Below are 22586 nucleotides of genomic sequence, written 5' to 3'. Positions count from 1 at the left end.
ATTAGCTCTTCACTTGTTTTTTTTTTTTAAGTAGATTTAAGATTTATTAAGATAAAACTTGTATACTGTAAAACGCTCCCCTTAAATTTACAGATCATAAAAAGCAGATTTCCTACATTAAAAAAAAAGTTAACAGATCATTGATTTTAGTGCATATAACGAACTGTGACAATCCAGAAAAGTTCATTACTCCACTTTTATAGCCTGTCCCCACAAGTCTTGCCTCCCTGTCCCCACAGCCACTAGCACCCAGTCCCACATCCGAAGGGAGGGTGGCGGTGGAAAGGTTTTACCCCCTCCTTTTTTTCCCCCATTTTTTTTTTTTTTTTACGGGGCGGAGGTTCATGCCCAATGGTGCTGAGGACTTATTCCTGGCTCTGCACTCAGGGATCACTTCAGGCAGTGCTTGGGGGACCTTATGGGGTCCCGGGGATTGATCCAGGTTGCCCATGTCAAGGCAAGCGCCTACCCGCTGTGCCATCTGTACTGTCGCTCCAGCCCAAGGTGCTGCCCTTTTATTTGTATATAAACTGTACTGGAACATCTCTGATCCTGAAAGGACTTACGCTCGGATCAGAAGGAAGCACCCAAATGAGGGACAACTGAGCGCTTGTCAACAGCTGAAAACTGAGGCTGCCAGGACGCAGCTGACCCGGGCTCAAGCCCCAGCACCGCATATGGTTCCCCGAGCACTGCCAGGTGTGATTCCAGAGTGCAGTCAGAAGTAAACCCTGAACACCTCCAAGTGTAGCCCAAAATCAGGAATATCACTTAGCAGTAGAGCATATTAGTCCGTGATGTGTAAGGTCCTGGGTTTGACCCCCCCCCCAGCAACACAAAATTATATACATAAATAAAATAACGGATTGGGGGGAAATGAACTGAGAGAAAAGAATGAAAGAACAGTTTAGTGAGCTTCTCCCGAGAAATCAACTTGGCAACGTGAGTCCAGCTGGGTTCAAATCGAACATAAAGATGTGGCAGCATTTTTCAGAGAAATAGCTTTTAACTCAGAAATTCAGAATTGAATATATAAAATACCTGGAATATAGGGCTGGGGTATCTGACTCAAGTGATAGAGAATATACAGGCTCTGAATTCAGTCCCTGGTATCACATCCCCTGCGTGCACACATACACGCACACACACACACACACACACACACTCTGCTGGGTATAGCCCCTGTTTGTTTTTTAACCTGGGCTACAATTCAAATTTGTTCAACAAAAGAAGGATTAGTACAATAGGGTCCATTGTCAAAGGAAAAGAAAATCAGCACAAACCAATCCTACTGTGAACATAATGTCACACATCGATTATGTATCCGCATGCAGTGATGGAGTGGAAGCTAAGCTAATAATAAGTAAATAGATGTGAAATGTCCACAGAGAAATAAGATTTTGAAAGAACCAAAACCATTTCTTAACTGAAAAGTACATGGCTGAAATTTAAAAGTCTTTATAGATTTAACAGAATGGGCATAACAAGGAAAAAATCTGTAAGTTTGAATGTAGATGTCTCCATTATTATTCTATTTATGTCCCACATTCTTTTTTTTTTTTTTTTTTTTTTTTTTTGCTTTTTGGGTCACACCTGGCGATGCACAGGGGTTACTCCTGGCTCATGCACTCAGGAATTACTCCTGGCGGTGCTCAGGGAACCATATGGGATGCTGGGAATCGAACCCGGGTTGGCCGCGTGCAAGGCAAACGCCCTACCCGCTGTGCTATCGCTCCAGCCCCCTATGTCCCACATTCTATGTTCTGTGTTTTTTTTTTTTTTAAGATATCTTGCTACTTTTAAGTGATTCTGTTCCATTCATAGAAGTCCTTTTTTGGAGGAGAGCTTGGTTAGTGGGCATGAATGTCGGCTACCTGAAAAGAGTTTTACTCCTGCACAACTGAATGGTAACCTCGCTGGGTAGAGTACTTTTGGTTGGAGGTCTTTTCCACGCAGCTCTTTGCATGCGTTCTGACACTCCTTAGAGAGTTCCTGTTGAGAAATCTGCTAATGGTCTTCCCTCAGGCTCTGCCGCTGCTGGCACTCTGCTAGGGTGTCCCATCAGTGGGACTCTGCTTCTCTCCTGGAGCTTGTAGAATTCTCTTTTTATTTTTACCATTTTAATTGTAATGTGTGTTAAGACATGTCTTAAATTGAATTCCAGATGTGGTACAGTTCAGGGATCAGGGATCGGTGAATTCTCTGAAAGAATTTTTAATGGTGTATGTTCTTTTGATTCATGCTGAATCACCTGAATCTACATTATAATCAAGTTGCACTGCAAGAATCTCAGTGTTTGAGAAATATTGGGTAAGACCTTCTTAGAATGTCAAATCCCGGTCACCGCAGCCACGCTGGCGGTATGTGATCACTCAGGCTTTGGAGAGTGTCATCGGTTTATCCTGCAGCACCTTTCCCAGCTACCCCACATTTTCCATACTTCCTTCCTATTGGTAGGTTGGTTTCCTATTCGTTTCTATTTTCCCCTGCCCCAAAAGGAGGAAACAGAGGGGGGAAAGTATTAAAAGGAACCTACCTCTTCGGGGCCGGAGCGATAGCAGAGCGGGTAGGGTGTTTGCCTTGCACGCGGCTGACCCGGGTTCGATCTCCGGCATCCCATATGGTCCCCCAAGCACCGCCAGGAGTAATTCCTGAGTGCAAAGCCAGGAGTAACCCCTGAGCATCGCTGGGTATGACCCAAAAAGCAAAAAAAAAAAAAAAAAAAAAAAAAGGAACCTACCTCCTCAAACTCAAAAAAAAAATGAATTTCTGAAAGGATCATGTGAGGAGCTGGAGTGATAGCACAGCGGGTAGGGCATTTGAATTGCACGCTGCCAACCCAGGTTCAATTCCCAGCATCCCATATGGTTCCCTGAGCACCGCCAGGTGTAATTCCTGAGTGCAGAGCCAGGAGTAACCCCTGTGCATCGCCAGGTGTGACCCAAAAAGCAAAAAAAAAAAAAAAAAAAAAAGGATCATGTGAAGATTCGGCCAAGAGTGGAATTTTCTTTCTCTGTTTTAGGTCTATGACCCGTTTCAGTGAAGTGGGGCATTGTCGAGCCTTTGAAATCCTGAGTTCAGCTTTAATGCCGCCCTTCCACTCGTCTTTCTTGTTGCAAGTCGACTCAGATTCTTTATGAACGATGTGATCTGATATGCATAAATGACTCCATCTAGACTTCAAAGTGACATTGAAAAGCTTGATAAAAATCTTCTAAGTCATAATGTGTTAAAAGACTCTTTTCGCTGTACCGTATGTCAGGGAGGAGAGAGATTTTCCCTGCGCCCCTTCTGCAGAGTCTTCTTGGGCTTGTCAGATCATCAGATTGACATCAGACAGTTTAGTGCTGGGGGGCTTGGGGGGGTGGGAAACAAGTTTAGTTGCTGATACATATGGGGAGCCACGTGGACATGAGGGGGCCCCAGAAGGAACAGTAAAACGAGGTCTCCAGGTCTCCGCTGAACTAAGGGATGGAGGAAAGGGCTGTGGGGCCTGGGGAGGGGGAGGGGCTTTCCTGGCGGGGAGAGTCACGTGACCTCCTGTAATTAGCTGCGCTTCCCGCCAGTAGATAAGGTACTCAGATAGAAAGGTTACTTCTGGTAATGACCTTAATTCCAGGGAAGATGTTCAATTTACATTCTTCTAGCTAGTTAAGGGAGTGGTAGAGTTTCTCATGAGTCTTTCAGGTCTTGATTCAGCTCCGAACAATCCGTACCGCAGTGGCATGGCTGGGGGAAGCTTTTCCTTCCCTTCCCTCCGTCCCCCCTTCCCGGGGAGTTTCAGATTCGAGATGGTGCATCGTGACCCTCCCACTGTCCCTCTCTCAGTCCTGAGAACATGTGCGTTCCGTTTAACAGTTGTGTTTTATTTCTGGAGGTGGAGAATTTAGGACCTGGTCTAGTAGAAAAGGAAACAAACAGACAAAAACAACCCCGAGTTCTTTGAAAGAACGGGAATCCGATATCTAGAGAGGTTTATTACGGAAACATAATCTTCTCTGTTGCAACCCTTGTCTACTGGAGATAATCACGGGAAAATTAATGTTTGCAAATTGTCTAGTTTTAATAAAAGTTGCCTGTTATTTGCATAGATGCAATGAGAATAGCAATGAACCATATTGGTATTTTTGAATCGGCCTTGCTTGTTCCGTGGGGATCTCGGGCTGAACTTTGCATAGTCTCTCGAGGCTAGTCACACCAGTGTCTCATGAGACTTTGCTCTTAATATCTGTAAATTTGGGTTCATTCTTGCTTCCGAAATGCCCTGGAGTTTCTGGGCTTGTCAGGAAATGCCCTTCCTCATTCCCCTGCTTAGACCTTCTACATCCAGGTTTAATAAGCAAGGTTTCAGGCTGATTTTTCTTTATTGACTCTGTCAAGTCACCTTATTTCCCTTAAGCTCTCTGATCATACCTGAATTAATGTGCCTCATTCTCAAGTATGGCTTGCCAATCAAAACCCTGGTAATGCGTCCATGTTCCTGTCGTACTCATACAATAAGTTCATATTAAATTTCTGTAAAGAGATACACCGCCATAAAGTAAGACTGTTTAGGGGCTGGAGCGATAGCACAGCGGGGAGGGCGTTTGCCTTGCATGCGGACAACCCGGGTTCGATTCTTAGCATCCCATATGGTCCCCTGAGCACCACCAGGAGTAATTCCTGAGTGCATGAGCCAGTAGTGACCCCTGTGTATTGCTGGGTGTGACCCAAAAAGCAAAAAAAAAAAAAAAAAAAATTAAGACTGTTTACTAAGAGTTCTGAAACATTGAAGCAGGCCCGAGAGGGAGCTCCGAGGCCTGAGCACTTGCTTTGGTGCTCACACCGTCAGCCCCCCACCCCCGTCCCCTAGGACTCCCAGCGAAAGTCTCAGTAAATGACTTAAACTGGGAAGAAATCCTTTTACAGTCCCTGACCATGAGCTGACTGACAGTCCAAGAAAACTTGCATTTTAGCGGATTAAAGGAAATCACATTCTAACAAGGCCCAGGAGGACTGGTTCGCGGTTGGAAGCTCACCACAAGTGGGGGCAGAGGGCGGTTAGGGTAGAGGAAGGCGCACTCTGGAGAAGAGCTGAACTCATTGCTGAAAGGAGGTAAAGGATATGCACGTTAACCTCTCAGTACTGCATTGCCAACTGTAATGGCCTAAAGGTGGGGAGGGGAGGGGGGAGAGAGAGACACACACACAGAGGCACAGAGAGAGACTCACATTCTAGTCGTATGTAAGGACTCCATTGTAATTAAAGCGTATTTTTAAACCCTTGGGGCCAACGTGATAGTACAACTCGTAGGGCATGGCCTTGCAGCCGACCGGTTCAATCCCTGGCACTGCATGAGGTCCCCCAAGCCTGCCAGGAGTGATCCCTGAGCACAGATCCAGGAGTAAGCCCTGAGCACTGCCAGGGGTGACCCCAAAAAAACAAAACCAAACAAACAAAACCCTTATATAACCAGCTCCATGTTAGCCAGACTGATTACACAAGATAGCGTTTTCTCTTTTTCCTGCATGTCTTTTCCCTTGTGTGTTTATAACACCTTGAGGGACCTGAGCTGTATAGCTCAGTGCTAGGACACATGCCTTGTGTGGGTGAGGCCCCGGGTTCAGTCCCCACTCTCCTGGGTGTGAGTTCTGATTCTGCTGGGGTGCCGTCCTCAGCACACACCATCACCACCACCACCAAAGCTCTCCAGAGTGATAATACGGCGGGCAGGGCACTTGCCTTGTATGCAGCCGACCTGGGTTCAATCCTAGTACCACGTGTGACCCCCCCCCAAGCACTTCCAGGAGTGATGCCTGGGTGCAGTTCAATCCTGGTACCACATGTGACCCCCCCAAGCACTTCCAGAAGTGATGCCTGAGTGTGGAGTCAGGTGTGTTAGCCTTGAATTGTGGCCAAAAATATGACAACAAAAAAATCCCTTTACCAGCTGTGATGTGGCTCAGTGGTAGAACACATTGTGCGTATGTGAGAGGCCCTGGGTTTGATCCCAAATATTGCACAGCCTGTATTTGATCAATTTTTTGCACAGCCTGATATTTGATCAATATTACATTCAATTTTTTATTCCTTTCTTTCATTATTATTTCATTATTTTGATTAGGGCTGGAGTGATAGCATAGTGGGTAGGGCGTTTGCCTTGCACACAGCCGACCCGGGTTCGGTTCCTCCACCCCTCTCGGAGAGCCCAGCAAGCTACTGAGAGTATCTTGCCCTCATGGCAGAGCCTGGCAAGCTACCCAGGGCGTATTCGATATGCCAAAAACAGTAACAAGTCTCAAAATGGAGATGTTACTGGTGCCCGCTCCAGCAATCTTTCATTATTATTATTATTATTATTATTTTGGTTTTGTGGCTATACCTGGCCGCACCCTTAGGGCTTATTCCTGGCTCTGTGCTTAGGGATGGCTTGTGGCAGGCTTGTAGGACGACACGTGGTGCTGGGAGCAACCCAGGTTGGCCACGTGAAGGCCAGCGCCCTACTTCCACTGTCTCTGCAGTCCCTGTGGGACTGTCTCTCCAGCCCCACAATTTGAAGTTTTAGGCGCCAGAGAGATTGCAGAAGCTGAGAAGATGGGAAACAAAGGGAAGGAAAAGGATTGGCACCAAGAGTTAATCCCAAGGAACTAGTTCCTTCGGTATTTTCTCCTGATGGTGGGGAGGGAGGGGGGAGCTCTTCCTGACTTTACTCCTAGTGCTCAGGGCTTTACTCCTAGTGGGACTTGGGGGGCCATGTATGGTTGGCCAGGGAATCAAACCGTATCAAAGCTGCATGAAAAGCAAGTGCCTCACCGCCCCCACACCCCCCCGCCACTATCCCCCTAGCCTTCTGCTAATTTTAATTTTAATTAATTTCTTTATTTTTGCTTTTTGGGTCATACCCAGGGATGCTCAGGAGTTACTCCTGGCCCTGCACTCAGGAATTCCTCCTGGCGGTGCTGGGGGGACCCTATGGGATGCCAGGGATCAAGCCCTGGTCGGCCGCATGCAAGGCTCTACCCTCTGTACTATCGCTCCTAATTTTAATTTTTGAAAAGAAAAATCTCTCTAATCTCCTTCCCACTGGTGATACCCCGGAGATCAAGGGAGTGAGACTCCACTCTTTGCCTGCTGTTGCCCAGGAGGCCGGGATCTCCCTCTGTGGCTGCTGCCGGGGGTAAGAGCCAGTGAAGTTGCCCCTTCATGGTCGCCACTGTTGGGAGTACCCTTCTGGTTCTTAGTCTAGGCAGATAATCCAATTAACATCAGATTTATTAACAGGCTTAAAATAATTCATTTGGAGGCCAGAGCAAGAGTCCAGTGGGTTGGGCGTTTGCCTTGAACGCAACCCACCTGGGCTCTCCCTGTGCCAGGGGTAAGCTCTGAGCACCACAGGGTGTGGCCCTAAAGCCAAAACCAACCACCCAACAAAAAACTGCCAAAAAGTCACTTGGGGGGCTGGAGTGATAGCATAGCGGTTAGGGCGTTTGCCTTGCACGCGGCCGACCCGGGTTCAAATCCCAGCATCCCATATGGTCCCCTGAGCACCGCCAGGAGTAATTCCTGAGTGCAGAGCCAGGAGTAACCCCTGTGCATCGCCAGGTGTGACCCAAAAACCAAAAAAAAAAAAAAAGTCATTTGGGCTAGAGAGTTCGTACAAGGGACAAGGCACCACCTTGCACACGGCCAACCCAAGTTCAGTACCCGTCACTGCCTAGGGTCCCCTGAGCACCACCAGGAGTGAGTCCTGACCACAGCAGATGTGGCCTCTGGACCAAAAACTAATTTCTTACCAATGGGGAATCTGTGGACACAAGGGGCCCAGTGGAGAAAGGGGAAATGAAGCGGGTCCCCCGCCAAAGGGTGGGACAGGGCCCAGGACCTTAAGGGCACCCACGGGGCGTTATGGCAAGAGCAGGCGCTGGCAGCAGGAATCTGCCCCTGTCACTAGTCCAGACAGAGAGCCCTTTGGGGAAAATAACCAACTTGGGTACACCTCTGGGTTTCCTTCTCCTGCTCTGGGCAGCAGGGCCCTGGCTGACGTCCACTCCTGGGCAGGCCCAGTGGCCCCAGCTGTCGCAGGCAGGGTGGAAACACGTTTTTGTTTTGTTTTGTTTCCCGCTCTCTTTTTACTATCAACTTGATTTTTGTCACCTTCCCAAAGGAACCGTTCATTCAGACGAATCCCCACGTTTCCTTCTCCCCCTTGAAGACAGCTGGTCGCTTCTCAATAAGGTTGATTAGCGCTGACTTCCTGCGGAGGAACGGGAGATGCAAATAGCCAGGTGCCGTCAGCCCCGGGACACCGAGGGAAGGGCACGAGAGCTGAACTAAGGGAAGCTTCGCAGGGGCTGGAGGAATAGTACAGTGGGGAGGGCGTTTGCCTTGCACATGGCCAACCTGGGTTCAATTCCTGGTATCCCATATGGTCCCCCCAGCACCATCAGGAGTGATTCCTGAACGCAGAGCCAAGAGTAACCCCTGAGTATCACCGGGTGTGACCCAGAAAGAAGAAAAAAATTTTTAAAAGTTCCATGGACTAGACCCACCACTTTCACCACGTTCCTTTCCCAGGAAATGGTGGTGTTTCAGTTTCACTCCCACGACTAGCTGGTGGTCTAAATAGTCTCTAATATGGGCTTCCTGAGGGAGTCTAGAAGCCGATACCATGTATTGCGTAAGCCAAATAATGCACATAGTTGAAGGGAACACCAGGAAGCTCGGGAGTATTTCCCCTGCCAAGAGAGGTGCTGTCTGTGAAAGGGGCCTTGGAGGGTTGGAGTGATGGAACAGAGGGTAGGACAAGGCCTTGCATGTGGCCAACCCAGGTTCGATCCCTGGCATCCCATGTGGTCCCCTGAGCACCTCCAGGAGTAATTCCTGAGTGCAGAGCCAGGAGTGACTGCTGATCATCGCTGGGTGTGGCCCCAAAAGCAAAATAATAACAACAATAATAACAATAATAGTAATAATAAGACTGGAAATAAGCAATGTCGAGGGGTGTGGTGGAAGGGAATGTCTGGTCCCACCTTTTTGGAAAACAGTAGGAAACAAAAATACCTATGTTCATTGCAGCACTTAACATGGAAGCTACCCAAATGTCCAACGACATATGAGTAGATGCAGGAGCTAAGGCACGGGGCCAGAAAGGTAGCACAGCGGGGAAGGTGTAATCCCTGGCACCACATACGGTCCTCAGATCCTGCCAGGAGTGATCCCTGAGCTCAGAGCCAGGAGTAAACTCTGTGCACCACCCGGTGTGGCCCTCCCACCTGCCAAAAATCTATTGCACGTCTATACAGAGTGCAGTACTATGCAATAGAAGAAAAGAAGAAATCTTGCAGTTAGCTATAACATGGATGAAACTGGAGGGTTTCCTGTGAAGTGAAATCAGTTTAAGGGTGAGGGACAAATACCAGATGACCTCAGTCATCTCTCTCTCTCTCTCTCTCTCTCTCTCTCTCTCTCACACACACACACACACACATACACACAGAGGAATAATGACAGACCCTTGCCCCGGATTAGAGAATTGAGCTTTCCAAGCAGCAGCCATTGAGAGGTTGGGAGGACTGAAGGGGTGGATTAGAGGAGACATCAGGGCTTCTGGCCCACCCAGGAAGGGCCCTGAGCACTGTGGTGTTGGTGAGGTGCAGGGACCACACATGTTCACTATTGTAAACCTGTGACCTTAAGGACAACAACAGTAAAAATAAAATTGGGATGCTGCTTGCTTTTTATACAAAAATATACATCATAAACATTGTATTTATGAAATACCATACTGAGCATGATTTTGAAGAGCTATGCAAGTACTTGGCTTTATTTTATTTTTTATATTTATAAAGTTGTTCTGTTCACAATAATTTGTCACATTTAATATTCCAACATTCATCCCACCACCATTATACTTACCCACCATCATATTTCAAATGTTTCCACCCAGACCCCCAAAGCAGGACCTAAATATGCAAGTATTTTGAAAAACGCCTTTTAGTATCTGCATTGCAAATCATAATGCATAATGCCCAGAGGTGGGGTAGGGAGGGGGAGAGAGAGAGAGAGAGAGAGAGAGAGAGAGAGAGAGAGAGAGAGAGAGAGAGAGAGAGGGAGGGAGGGAGGGAGAGGGGGGAGAGAGGAGAGAGAGAGAAGAGAGAGAGAGAGAAGAGAGACAGCAGTTCCTGTCATAGAGGCAGGCTGGGGGGTGTGGAGGGAGGGAAGCCGGGGACGCTGGTGCTGGGAAGTGTACACTGCTGGAGGGATGGCTGTTGGAACATTGTATGACTAAAACCCAATCCTGAACAGCTTTGTAAGGATCATGCTGATTCAATCAAAAACAAAAAAAATCGCCATCCTTTGCCATGATGACCCTCGTGCCTTCTTTCAGAACAAGGTGTTTGCACAGATGTTGATTCCTCCCTTCTCCTGTAGGGGACATGCTGTCCAGGTACCGCGACCCTCTGATCCACGCCTTCCTGCGGGGAGCAAGGGACCCCGACGGCACTCACCGGGCCAGCAGCCTGGCCAACCTGGGAGAACTGTGCCAGCGGCTGGACTTCCTGCTGGGCTCCGTGGTCCACGAGGTACGACGTGGGGTTCCCCAGGTCTGAGGCTTCTTGGCCGGCTCCTGCAAAGTCGCCCGCTCTGGGGGTGCAGGAGACCCGAGCTCCTTCCCCACCGCAGCTGCTGCCTCTCCCTTCCGGAGACAGCGCGGGGAAGTCTGTCACCTCCGTATGAGGAACGGTACATTTGTGAGAACTTTCGTGTTTCTCATTGAAGTAACGTTGCTTTACAGCATGACTTAAGTGTCATCATTAAGAACCAATGTATGGGGGCTGGAGTGATAGCACAGCAGGTAGGGCGTTTGCCTTGCATGAGGCCGGCCTGGGTTCGATTCCCAGCATCCCATACGGTCCCCCAAGCACCGTCAGGTGTAATTCCTGAGTGCATGAGCCAAGAATAACCTCCGTGCATCTGAGTGCATGAGCCAAGAATAACCTCTGTGCACCTGAATGTATGAGCCAAGAATAACCTCAGTGCTGGGTGTGACCCAAAAAGCAAAAAAAAAAAAAAAAAAAAAAAGAATCAATGTATGGGGGGCTGCAGTTATAGGCCAGCAGGGAGGACATTTGCCTTGCACACAGCCAACCCAGATTCGATCTCTAGCGCCCCACATGGTCCCCTGAGTACCACCAGGAGTGATCTCTGAGCTAAACCCTGAGCACTGCCAGTGAAAAAGAATTAATGTGTGGGAGGCAGAGAAATAGCATACCCACCTTGCACCATGCGGCCAACCCAGGTTCAACCCTTGGCGATCCACAAGGTCCCCCGAGCCTGCCAGGAGTAACCCCCGGGAACTCTAGCCCCAAACAAAAGCATCAAAGAGATTCAGCGTATGGGGCACCGGAATGAGCCCTGAGCCCTGCCAGGTGCGGCCAAAAAAAAAAAAAAATAGTCAATGTCTATATAAATACTCTCTATTTTCCTTTCTTTTGATTTCTTTCTGTTTGTCTATTTGTTTGGGGGGTTGAGCACTCCTGGCTCTGCACTCAGAGATCACTTCCGGGCACACACTTGTTTCTTGTCTTTGGGTCAGAGCCGTTCCCACCTGTACAAGTTATTGTGCGTTACTGTTTTTGACTCTCGCTTCCCTAAAGAAACTGTGAATATCCTCCATGGCCTTGTTGGCCACTGTATATTGCTCACTAGGAATTTCTCATTGCCGGTTGTTCAACACCCCCAGCTGGTACACATGCCGTTGACACAGTCAGAACCCCACAAGGGAGGGGTTTGGGGGTGGGGGAGAGACACCATCTTAACTGCACGAGGAAGGAAATCAGCTGAGCCTGACTTAAGCAGCCAGAGAGGATTAATCGACACAGTTCTGAGCTAGTTACCAGAACTGAGGAGACGGTGAGGGACAGGTCAAACTTTATTCTGAGTCTCTGCGTCAGCCGTTACGTTAATCTTATCTCCTTCACAGGAAAACTGTAGGCAGAGGCCCTCTTGAGTGCCCGGAGTGTGGGCTCATTCACTAGAAATAATAAATTAAGTTTCATGTTTTGCTCACACTTTATACCCAGGACCCGGTACAGAGTGGGTAAAGGATGCTGCAAAGCCAGGGCAAGAGATGATAGTGCAGCAGGGAGGGCGTTTGCCTTACACACGGCTGACCCGGGTTCAACCTCCAACATCCCATATGGCCCCCAGCACTGCCAGTAGTGATTTCTGAGAGAAGAGCCAGGAATAACCCCTGAGCACCTCAGGTGGGCCCCCAAACAAACAGATAAATAATGAATGTAAGGCCCGAGTAATAACTGTGTGAGGTGTTGGCATCGGAAGCTGCTGACGGTTTTAGGGTTTAACATTTAATGAAAGGGGCCTCTGACTGCTGGCTCTGTGCATCTCATTCCCTAACCCCTTCGCTTGTGTTTACTTTATCATCTTAGTCATTAAAATATTGAAATATATCTTGGGAACCAAGGTGATAGTTCAGTGGGTAGGGCCATCCTGGGTTTAATCCCCGGCACCCGTGAGCACTACTGGGTGTGGCTCAAAAATTTTTTAAAAATTAGTATATTAATACCCTCTATGTGCTAGGCAATCTCTTTAAAATGCGGGGAAGGGAGGGCACAGAAAACGACTAGTTCATACATGACCAGAAGTCTTTCTGCTGCCAGACGTGCCCGTGCCCTTGAATGGGTGGCGTTTCTCGATTCTGGGCTGTAACTGCAGCTTTGTTTGTTATTATGTACTCTGCTCTTGTCAGGCTCTGAGATAGGATGTTTAGGAAGGTTTTCCTCTTTGACTCAAGCATTTTTGACTCAAGGTTTTCCTCTTTGACTCTTTGAAATCAAGCATTTCCTCTTTGACTCAAGGAATCACCAGGCACACTCCACCCCCAACTTTTTGTAACTTGAAAAAATTAACTTAAAGGCCCCGGAGAGATGGCATACAGAGGGTAGGGCCTTTGCCTTGCATGCGGCCGACTGGGTTCGGTTCCTAACGTCCTGTATGGTCCCCTGAGCACCAACAGGAGTTAATTCCTGAGTAAAGAGCCACAACAGGTGTGGCCCCCAAACAAAACAAAAAAAAAATTAACTTTAGAGGGCTTAGAGACATGGTACAGTGGGCAGGGTCCTTGCCTTGCTCGTGGCCCACCAGGTTCAATCCCTGGCATTCCGTATGGTCCCCCAGGCACCATCAGGAGCAATCTCTGACCTCAGAGCTTGGAGTAAGACCTGAGTACCATGGGGTATGGCAGAAGAATAAATAGATAAAAATTCACTTAGAAATCTGAAACCCATAAGTACTCTAATACATGTAAACTGTTAGGCATTTGGCGCGCCGCTTAGCAAACTTCTAATTTGTGGTGCTTAGGAAAAAGTCTTAAGTGGGTCTACTGGTTCAGATACTGAAACGGTTTCTGCATTCTTTTTTTCTGTTTCCTCGGTCTCCACATGAATCAACCCAAACTGAATCATAAACAAACAGAAAGGTTGAGATGAATTATGACCTGAATGAATTTTTGTTGTTATTTGGATTTTGGACCACCTTGATGTTACTCTGGAAGAGAGGGGGGAGGGAGGGAGAGAGTGGGGGAGGGAGGGAGAGGAGAGAGAGAGAGAGAGAGAGAGAGAGAGAGAGAGAGAGAGAGAGAGGGAGAGAGAGAGAGAGGAGAGAGAGAGAGAGAGAGAGAGGAGAGAGAGAGAGAGAGAGAGAGGAGAGAGGAGAGAGAGAGAGAGAGAGAGAGATGCTCAGGAGAGAACTCAGGCTTATTTTGGACCACCTTGGTGGTACTCTGAGAGAGAAGGACAGAAGGGGAAAGAGCGTAGTTAGGAGAATGCTTGGGTTTTCCCAGCAGGGGGAAGGCCTAAGGACACCTGCAGGATGGAGATTGCCACAACCAAATTTTCCAGCATTGCCATTACTTGGATAAAAATTTCGCCAGCAAGGCCTAGACCGTACCTCAGCAGTCGGGCACTCGTCTTCCATGTGTGAGAGCCTGAGTTTGGTTTTATTTTGTTTTTGTTTTTTTTTTTCCTTTTTGGGTCACACCCGGCAATGCACAGAGGTTACTCCTGGCTCTGCACTCAAGAATTACCCTTGGCAGTGCTCAGGGGACCATATGGGATGCTGGGATTCGAACCCGGGTTGGCCGCGTGCAAGGCAAACGCCCTACCCGCTGTGCTATCGCTCCAGCCCTGAGAACCTGAGTTTGATCCCCTGTCACAACAGACATCACCACCAAGAGTTCTCAGACAGGCCCAGGTAAGTCTGTCATTGCAGATTTGGAAGGATCGCACCCATTTGTAAGACCAGTGACCCCAAAACATGCCTCAGTATCACGATATCCTCAGAATCCCAAACATGAGATTGTATTACTCCCGCCTCCTCTTTTCCCCACTTCGGTGTGTGTGTGTGGGAGAGGGGTGGGTATTGGGGAGCACCCCTGAAAGTGCTTAGGGGCTACTCTCAACTCTGCTCAGGGATCATGTGGTGCTGGGGTTTGATCCCAGGCTCAGTTTATGCTCAGCCCCTTGGGCTGTCTCTCGCCTCCCATATTTCTTTGCTCTTAATGAAACTGACTGAGGTGGCGTGTGATTTCCTGTCGAAGGGTTGGAGGATGTTCTTGGTTTGGTTACTGAGAAAGATGCTCGGTGAGTTTGTCCTAGGCGAAAAGCCTCTTTCTGGAATCACCCGAGCTCGAGAGAGAACCAGAGTCCCCGTGCACTGGACAGAGGGGAAGGCCAGGCTCTGCCTAGCGGCAGGTGGCTTACACTCGGCTCAGTTCCATCCCCTCAAACATGGGATTAAGGCACCTCCAGTGCAGGTGTTTTCAGAGCATCCGGAGATCATGCACAGGCGGGAAATAAGGAAAAGCTGAGGGCAGGGGGACAGGACCAGGCTGGGGCTGGGGGCAAGGTTGCAGTGTGTTCAAGAGTCGAGGTGCCATTGAGGACGCCGCAGCAGAGTGAAGAATGTGTATTTTTCTGTATTGAGATGTTTCGTTCAGGAGCATTTGGCTCCTTTGAAAGGGGGCTGATGCTATAGATTATGAGGACGAGTCTCAAGGCCGGAAATGGAGGGAGCCAGGCCCCGTTTCCCAGGCCCCTGCAGTCCAAACCCTGCGAGATATAGTCCAGGCGTGCTCACTCACCCCCCACCCTAACCCCCCTTGACTACAGCCCATTGTGGGGGCATATCCGTGGGGGCATATCCGTGGGGGCACATCTGGGAGCGACTTGGACCCATGTGGGCATTGACATTGAGGTGATGGAAGAAAAGTTGAAATTGGAAAAAAGTTCGAGTGATGGAGCCCACAGTACAGAGGGGGCAGCTCGCACTGGGTCAAAGCCAAAGGGAGACCCGAGAGATTGGCAGAGGGCGGGACCCAAGGGTAGCAGTCTTGCACATGTCCAACCCAGGTTCAATCCCTGGTGCCCCATAGGGTCCCCTGAGTAGACCAGGAGTGATCCCTGAGTGCAGAGCCAGGAGTAAGCCCCGAGCACAGCCAGTGTGACTCCAAAACAAAAGCAAATAAACAAAGGCCATGGAAGTCATGGCTCAGCAATCAAGTATTTGCTAATGAAAGCCCTGGTTTTGATCCAACACTGCAAAATATATTGTCTGCTATTTTATCATAGATATTATATGCACACACAAACTTTTAATAAAATAGTGAAGAGAGCATCCACTCAGCACTCTCACATTCAGCTGCTCCTGTCCTCAGTGGAAACTGAGGCACAGGGAAATCAGTGCTGTCTGAGATCTGCAGTGGGGGATCGGGGGGCGGGGGGGCTGCTGCCAGCGTGGCAGTTCCGGATGCTCCGACCCACCCCTGCATAGACGCTCATTCTCAACTCACCCCTGCACTCTGGCAGAGAAAGGCCGTGAGAGGCTGCCAAGGGGAGGGGTCCGGCGCCCGCTGAAACTCCACAAGGCGACCTGGTTCCGCTGATTCGCCGGAGCAGGTGTCTCCAGCCCACGTAATGTCTGTCTCTCCCTTTCAGATGCTCCTTCTCACGTAGCATCCCACGCCTGCATGGCTGACGAGTCTGAACATGACCCAACACCCAACAGCCTTTTAGCCACAGGGGCTCCGAGAGACCAGACTTGTGGGAAAAGGGGGCGTTCAGCCCTTCCGGGGTCCTTGTTCAATTGTTTATTTGTCCGTCAATAAGTGTTTACCAAACACTGCTCTGCCTGGCCCAGACCTGCAGCCCCGCGGTGTGCCGCGAGGTGGTCGGCATCAGGCCGCCAGCACCAGGAGGTGGCCGCTGTCAGCCAGCTGTGGGGAGGCGGCAGGCAGGCAGGTCAGCCAGCACGAGCTCTGCGGGTTGCAGGAAACGCAAAGGAGGGCCTGGAGTGATGGCACAGCGGGTAGGGCGTTTGCCTTGCACGTGGCTGATTGGGTTCGATCCCAGGTATCCCATATGGTCCCCCAAACACCGCCAGGATTCCTGAGCACAGAGCCAGGAGTAACCTCTGAGCATCACTGGGTGTGACCCAAAAAAGCAAAAAATAAAAAAGGAAGTTCAAAGGAGACGAGTTCAAGGGCACGAGGGGCATCATTGTGGAGGGGCATTGAGCAGAACCTGAAGGAAGCAGGGTTGATCCGGGCAGATAGCTGGGGGAGAGAACATTCTAGACCAAAGAAAGGAGCCGTGAGAACTGAGGTTCCGAGGCAGGTGCCCACGTGACATACCGCCCAAGATCGAGGCCACGTGCCTTGCACGAACCGTGGGAATGGGTGTCAGCGACGGGGGAGCAGTCCTGGCAGCGTCGGGCGAGCTGCCCCGGAGGCCGGTGCGGAGGGTCGGCGTGGTCTGGTTTACTTGGAAAAGGTCACAGCACCCACTCCCGCCCGGTCCTCTCTGTGAAAGTTCTTGAAGCCATTTGCGGTCCCAGAAGTGCTGAGCCCCGAGTGTCCTGGAGGGACTCTCGCTTTGGAGCACCCATCCCTGGCTGCCCACCCAAGGAGTGACTTACCAGCCCTGGGCCTCCTGCGCAAGGGGACGCCCAGGACCCAGGCTCTTCCCCTACCCACAGAGATCTCAGCGGGGCGGGAAGCCCAGGGCCAGGCAGTGGCCTAGTGGGAGGGATGAGAGGGAGCACGAGGAGGACATGGGGGGCGTGGATGGGGGGCCACTGACGGGCACAGAAGTGTGAGCCAGGCAGGAAATGGGGACGCGTGAGCTATGCGAGTGGAACACGGAGCCCGCTCGCTATCGGCGTCCTTTCTCGCGTGAGCTGACACGGGGTCAGAGCGCGAGCGCTTGCGCCCCTGAGGAGGGCTGTCTCCCTTTGGGTGGTCCCGACTCGGGCGCTGTGTGTGCTGGAGAGCCCGGTGCCCGCTGCTGGGAGGGAAGACAAAGGAGAGGCACAGCCCTGCCATAATCTCTCGACTGGGAATTCAGGTTTTTCCTCTCCGTTGATGTCAAGATTTAACCTGTTTGAAGAGCATTATCATTTCCCCCGGTTTCTCCTCGCCCTTGTCAGGAGTGGAAAGAGCGCTGTTGCTTGAAACCAAATCTTGATGGGCGCTTTCATCTTTATCGCTCTCCAGGAGAAATAAATAGGGTTTGCAGGAAGCAGAAATGTGCCCCGGTGACAGGTTTCTAGGTGGGCCCCACTTGGCACAGTGGCGCCCAGAATTCCCCCAAAGCTGAGCTTTGAGGTCTCGGGCAAAGCTCTCTCTGTCGTGTCCCATCCTGAGGAAGGATGGAACTGATCACCCCATGGGGGCCTCAGGATACACAGTGTGATGGGAGCCGCCTGCACGCCGAGTCTGGAGCTGAGATTGAGGGAGCCCCGAGAAGCTAGCCCAGCACTCACCCTCCATCCCACTCTCTTTCTAGAAGGTTCCGTGAGCACTGGTACCCAGCTGCCACTTGAACATGGCCTTGGGGGTTTCTCCATTTGCAAAATGGGAGACCAGGTGGTCACCGGAATTTCAACAGAAATCTTTCAGAGGAGGGATGAGGAGGCAGCTGGAAAATTGAAGCATGCCTCGATTCCAGTCCTGTCTCTCTTGGTTTTTTTGTTTGTTTGTTTGTTTGTTTTCCACTTTTTGGGTCACACCTGGCAATGCTCAGGGGTTATTCCTGGCTCTGTGCTCAGGGATCACTCCTGGCGGTGCTTAGGGGACCATATGGGATTCCAGGGATCGAACCCAGGTTGGCCACGTGCAAGGCAAATGCCCTCCCTGCTGTGCTATCGCTCCAGCCCCCTGTCTCTTGGAATTTTCCCAGGTGCGCCCTTATTCTCTGGCTGTTTGTTTGCACCAGTGTATAGGAGAGGAGGTCTCCCCTTGTTTCTCCTAGCTCCTAGCAAGTGCGGAATTGCTGATACTGACTTACGGATGCTTCCAACACCGTCATCTCTCTGCCTTCTCTCTGCAACTTTCAGGATGGGTAGGGGCGGGGGTAGGGGGACTCACATACTACAGCCAGCCGAGAGACAGCTGAAGGAGTGTGGGTCACTAGACCAGGCCCGCTGGCTCGGAGGGCAGAGCCCGGGAAGGTGGCCGACAGCGGGCTGCTGCGGGATGGAAACTCTGGTTCGTGAATGAGTGAAGCCCGTCCCTGCCCACCCTCCCCTTGCCAGTCTCCTCCAGACTGTCAGGGTGGAAGGTGCTCGGCGCTGGGCTCCACGCTGGCCGTGTTCATGCCGGAAGAGAGTGGCTGTCATCCCCCTGCATCTGGGACTTGCCGAGGGTCCCTCTGGCCTGCAGGAGAGCAGCATTGGGTTCTGGGGGAGCTCCCGGAACGGGCGGCTCTCCTTTCTGTTTCCGTCATACAGTCTTTCAACACCCATCCCTTCACCAGTGACCATTTCCCACCACCGGAGTCCCCCATTTCCCTCCCGCCAGCACCCCTACACCCCCCAGGCTGTCCTTTTCTCCTCCTTTTCTTCTCATCACATCTGCAAGGCTGGGGCTGGAGCGATAGTACAGTGGGTAGGGGTTTGCCTTGCACGCAGCCAAACCAGGTTCAATCCCGGCATCCCATATGGTCTCCCACGCACCGCCAGGAGTAATTTTGAGTGCAGAGCCAGGAGTAACCCCTAAGCATCGCTGGGTGTGACCCAAAAAGAAAAAAAAAACAGACAAAAAAATCATACATATCTGCAAAGCCGGGCAGCCTCCCTGTGCATACAAAACAGTTTGAGGGACCTGAGATAGTACAGTACAAAGGATGCTTGCCTTGCTCGAGGCCAGCCTGGGTTTGATCCCCGGATCCTATATGGGTCACTGAGCCCGCCAGGAGTGACCCCTGAGTGCAGAGCCAGGAGTAACCCCTGAGCACCGCCAGGTGTGGCTCAAAAACAAACAACAAGAAACCAATTTGACACATTGAAACAGAAACAATGGACAATGGCAGAGCCTCATTAGGAACTCAACGGCATGGAGCTTGTGCAGGTCCCTGAAACAGTGACTGTCAGTGGGCGACCAGCTGGCTCACCTCACAGGAGCATTCTCCTGTTCCCGGGCCCCTTCCCGCTGTCGCATCAGCCAGACGGCAGCGGCTTGGGAACATCCCACTGCAGAAGTCACAAGCAGCTTCTCGGCCGTCCTCACCTCTCGGGGCTGCCCATCCCCAGCCCCTACTCCTGCCAGGATTCGTGCCCTCGGACCTGACGGGTGAGACTCAGCTCGGCCAGCTCAGCAGAATCACGGAGAACAGAGGTGACACTCACCAGGGCCCTCTGCCAGGAAGCCTTGGTCGGCCAAACCCTTAGGGCCTCTGGAAATGGGAGCCTCAGACTCACCCCGGAGGGAAGCTGGGAAAGGCTTGTGAGCATTGTGTCTTAACGTGGCCCTGGGCTGGCTTTCCGGCGCGAGTTATTCCACTGAACAAACTCAATGTCCTCTTTCAAGGAGGGCTCAGACCCAGCTCCAACTTGTTTGTCTGATTCCAGCCCTCAGTTTGTAAATGCACAGTCGGCGAGCGGAGGTAGCTATTATATTGTTGTCTGCTTGGAGGTGGCCCAAGGAATTCCTCCTAGGACCCAAGTCTACCGTTAGTGCCAGAGGCACGGACACCGTGGACAGCCTTGAGTCTGCGTGTCCCAGGTCAGGAGCAGGAGCAGCCCGTTGCATCTTACTGAAAAGCTGCCCCCAGAGAATTGAGCATTTTTGGATGCTTGCAAGCTGCGTGTTTGTCGATGTGATGCAATGCCAGTGCCTCCCAGGTCCAATTATATTTAAGAACAAACTGCTTCTAATCTCCCTGCCATTACTGATTAGACACATTGAAATGTACACAGCTGTATGAAAGCTGTGAAAAATAAAATCTGCAGTTAAAATTTCTGCTCAACAGCTAGAGCGATTATATAGCAGGTAGGGCATTCGCCTTGCCCGTGGCCACCCCGGGTTCGCACCCTGGCTCCCCATATGGTCCCCTGAACCCGGCCAGGAACAATTCCTGAGCACAGAGCCAGGAGTAAACCCTGTACACCTGTGAGTGTGAACCATGGAAGCCCCTCACCCCCCGCTCCAAAAAAAAAAAAAGAAAAAATATTCCTGCTCAAGTCTATTCCTCACTGGGGCCTGTATTCTGTTTTGAAACTTTTGTTTTGAGGCCACACCCAATGATGCTCAGAGTTTACTCCTGGTTCTGCATGCAGGAATTACTTCTGGTGGTGCTCAGGGGATGACATGGGGTGCCAGGGATGAAATCCAGGTCAGTTGTGTGCAAACCAAGTGCCCAACCCACTGTACTATGTCTCTAGCCCCTCAAACCTTCCCTAAACCATCGCTTTCCAGCCATTGGTTGTTTGGGTGATTTTTGTCTATTAATTTTGGGGCCACACCCACCTATGCTACTCCTGGTATTGGGGGATTATGTAGTCTACCAGGGATCAAACCTACGACTCCTGCATGCAGGACATGTGCTCCTTTCTTTGTACTGTCTCCCAGTCTCCCTAAATCATTCTTTAAACCTAATATGGATTTTGTACATGTTTCCAAACACACTGTCTGACTGTTTTTCTAATCATGATTAGAAATCCCACTGTGAGGGGCTGGAGCGATAGCACAGCGGGTAGGGCGTTTGCCTTGCACGCGGCTAACCTGGGTTTGAATCCCAGCATCCCATATAGTCCCCTGAGCACCGCCAGGAGTGATTCCTGAGTGCAGAGCCAGGAGTAACCCCTGTGCATCGCCAGGTGTGACCCAAAAAGAAAAAAGAAAAAAATAAATCCCACTGTGATCGGCCAGGAAATTCACTCACACAAGGAATCAGTAACAAAGCCCACGAGACAGGTTCTGACGTCCTTTGGACTGGGCTGAGGCGTCGGTCACAGTTCCAGTGTTCTGCGTTTTTCCCCCTTTCAGTCTTGCAGGAATACCGCCAAGCAGGTGTTGTCGTTTTTAGTGGTGTCTCGCGACTGAGATTCAAAAATATCTCGGTGCCTGTTGGGAGCAGCGCAGGGTGGGGTGGTCGGTACGGGGTGTGGAAACAGCCTCGCCTGGCGACGTGAGCGTTAACTGTATACGGGCACCGCACCTTGCAGTGAGTGCCAGGCCTTTCCGGGTCCCGCTTTCCTTGCCCACGCCCACGGCCCAAGCGGGCAGCCCAGGACTGTCTGAGTCGCTGAGCCGGGATGGCGGGCGGAAGAAGAGAGGTCTGCAGATGCATTCTCTGTCCTGGCCTAGAACCTTCCACAGGTCACACCTGCTGCCCCCAGCCCAGCCTGAGCTCTGATGGCACCTGAGCCCAAGCTCCCTGCTGCTCGGGCCCCTAAAACGGTCATGTTTGGGGGGACCTTGGCTTGAATGTGCCCCAAGGGGAGGAAGATCGGCATCCGGTGTGCCCTTCATTCTACAGGCCTGTCAGCTCACCGCCGTCTCTCCCTCCTGAAGTCCTAACCTAACTGGGTCCTGCCCCAGGAGTGCCAGGCTTGACCAGGGTCTGTGCCCCGAGCCCCCCGCTGTGTGGGGGCGAAGGAAACTCTGCAGTTTCCTGTGAAACAATAGTCCCGCCCTGGGACACGCTGTCCACGAGGCCTGCGGGGCCAGCAGAGCTGGTTCTTAGGCTGCCGGCCGGGTCTCGTACAATCCTGATCTGTAGTGACCGCTGCTTCCCGCGCTCCTAGGTAACAGCCTGCCTGACCGCCATGGCCAAGACAGACCCCGAGGTCCAGGTGCGCAGAGCTGCCATCCACGTCGTCGTGCTGCTGTTTCGGGGGCTCAGCCAGAAAGCCACGGAGGTGAGTCCTGCCCAGGTCGGGGCAGCCGCGGGTGGAAGGTGGTTCTGTCGGCCACCCTGTCTTGTTCGTGGGGGCGTACCGAGTCACTGGCCCTGCTCTTCTCTTTAGTCTGGGGGCGGGGTCCTCCTGGGTGATAATTGGGGGGGTGGCAGGGACCGGCCCGGGGTCCAGTGTGAGGGTTCGGGCGGCTGCACTGCTGTGGTCCTGCTCGTCACGCCCACTCCGTGGACAGAAGGAAGCGGATAAGTGGAGGCCTGGAGACCAGGCGTGGGAGGCTGGTGGCCGCAGGTGTGACGGTGATCACGGCCCCTTCCAGGGGGAGCCGAGACAGCCTCAAAGCTGCCAGTCTGGGGGCTTCTCTGGATGGCTCTTATTTCGCCCCCAGGAACCA

At 51.3% G+C, this 22586-nt stretch overlaps 1 protein-coding gene across 1 annotated transcript in view; it reads left to right on the top strand.

Annotated features, from left to right (window-relative positions):
- The window catches only part of TANGO6 (transport and golgi organization 6 homolog), a 156985-nt gene that overhangs the window by 107565 nt on the left and 26834 nt on the right, over nucleotides 1–22586 (top strand). Inside the window, exons 16-17 of the mRNA XM_055145697.1 lie at nucleotides 10412–10563; nucleotides 22082–22195. Coding sequence (XP_055001672.1) covers nucleotides 10412–10563; nucleotides 22082–22195 — 266 coding nt within the window. The remainder of the gene's footprint in view (nucleotides 1–10411; nucleotides 10564–22081; nucleotides 22196–22586) is intronic.

This window comes from Sorex araneus, chromosome 8 (genome assembly GCF_027595985.1).
Source record: "Sorex araneus isolate mSorAra2 chromosome 8, mSorAra2.pri, whole genome shotgun sequence".
Taxonomy (NCBI): Eukaryota; Metazoa; Chordata; class Mammalia; order Eulipotyphla; family Soricidae; genus Sorex; species Sorex araneus.
This window is presented reverse-complemented; position numbering and strand designations above follow the sequence as displayed.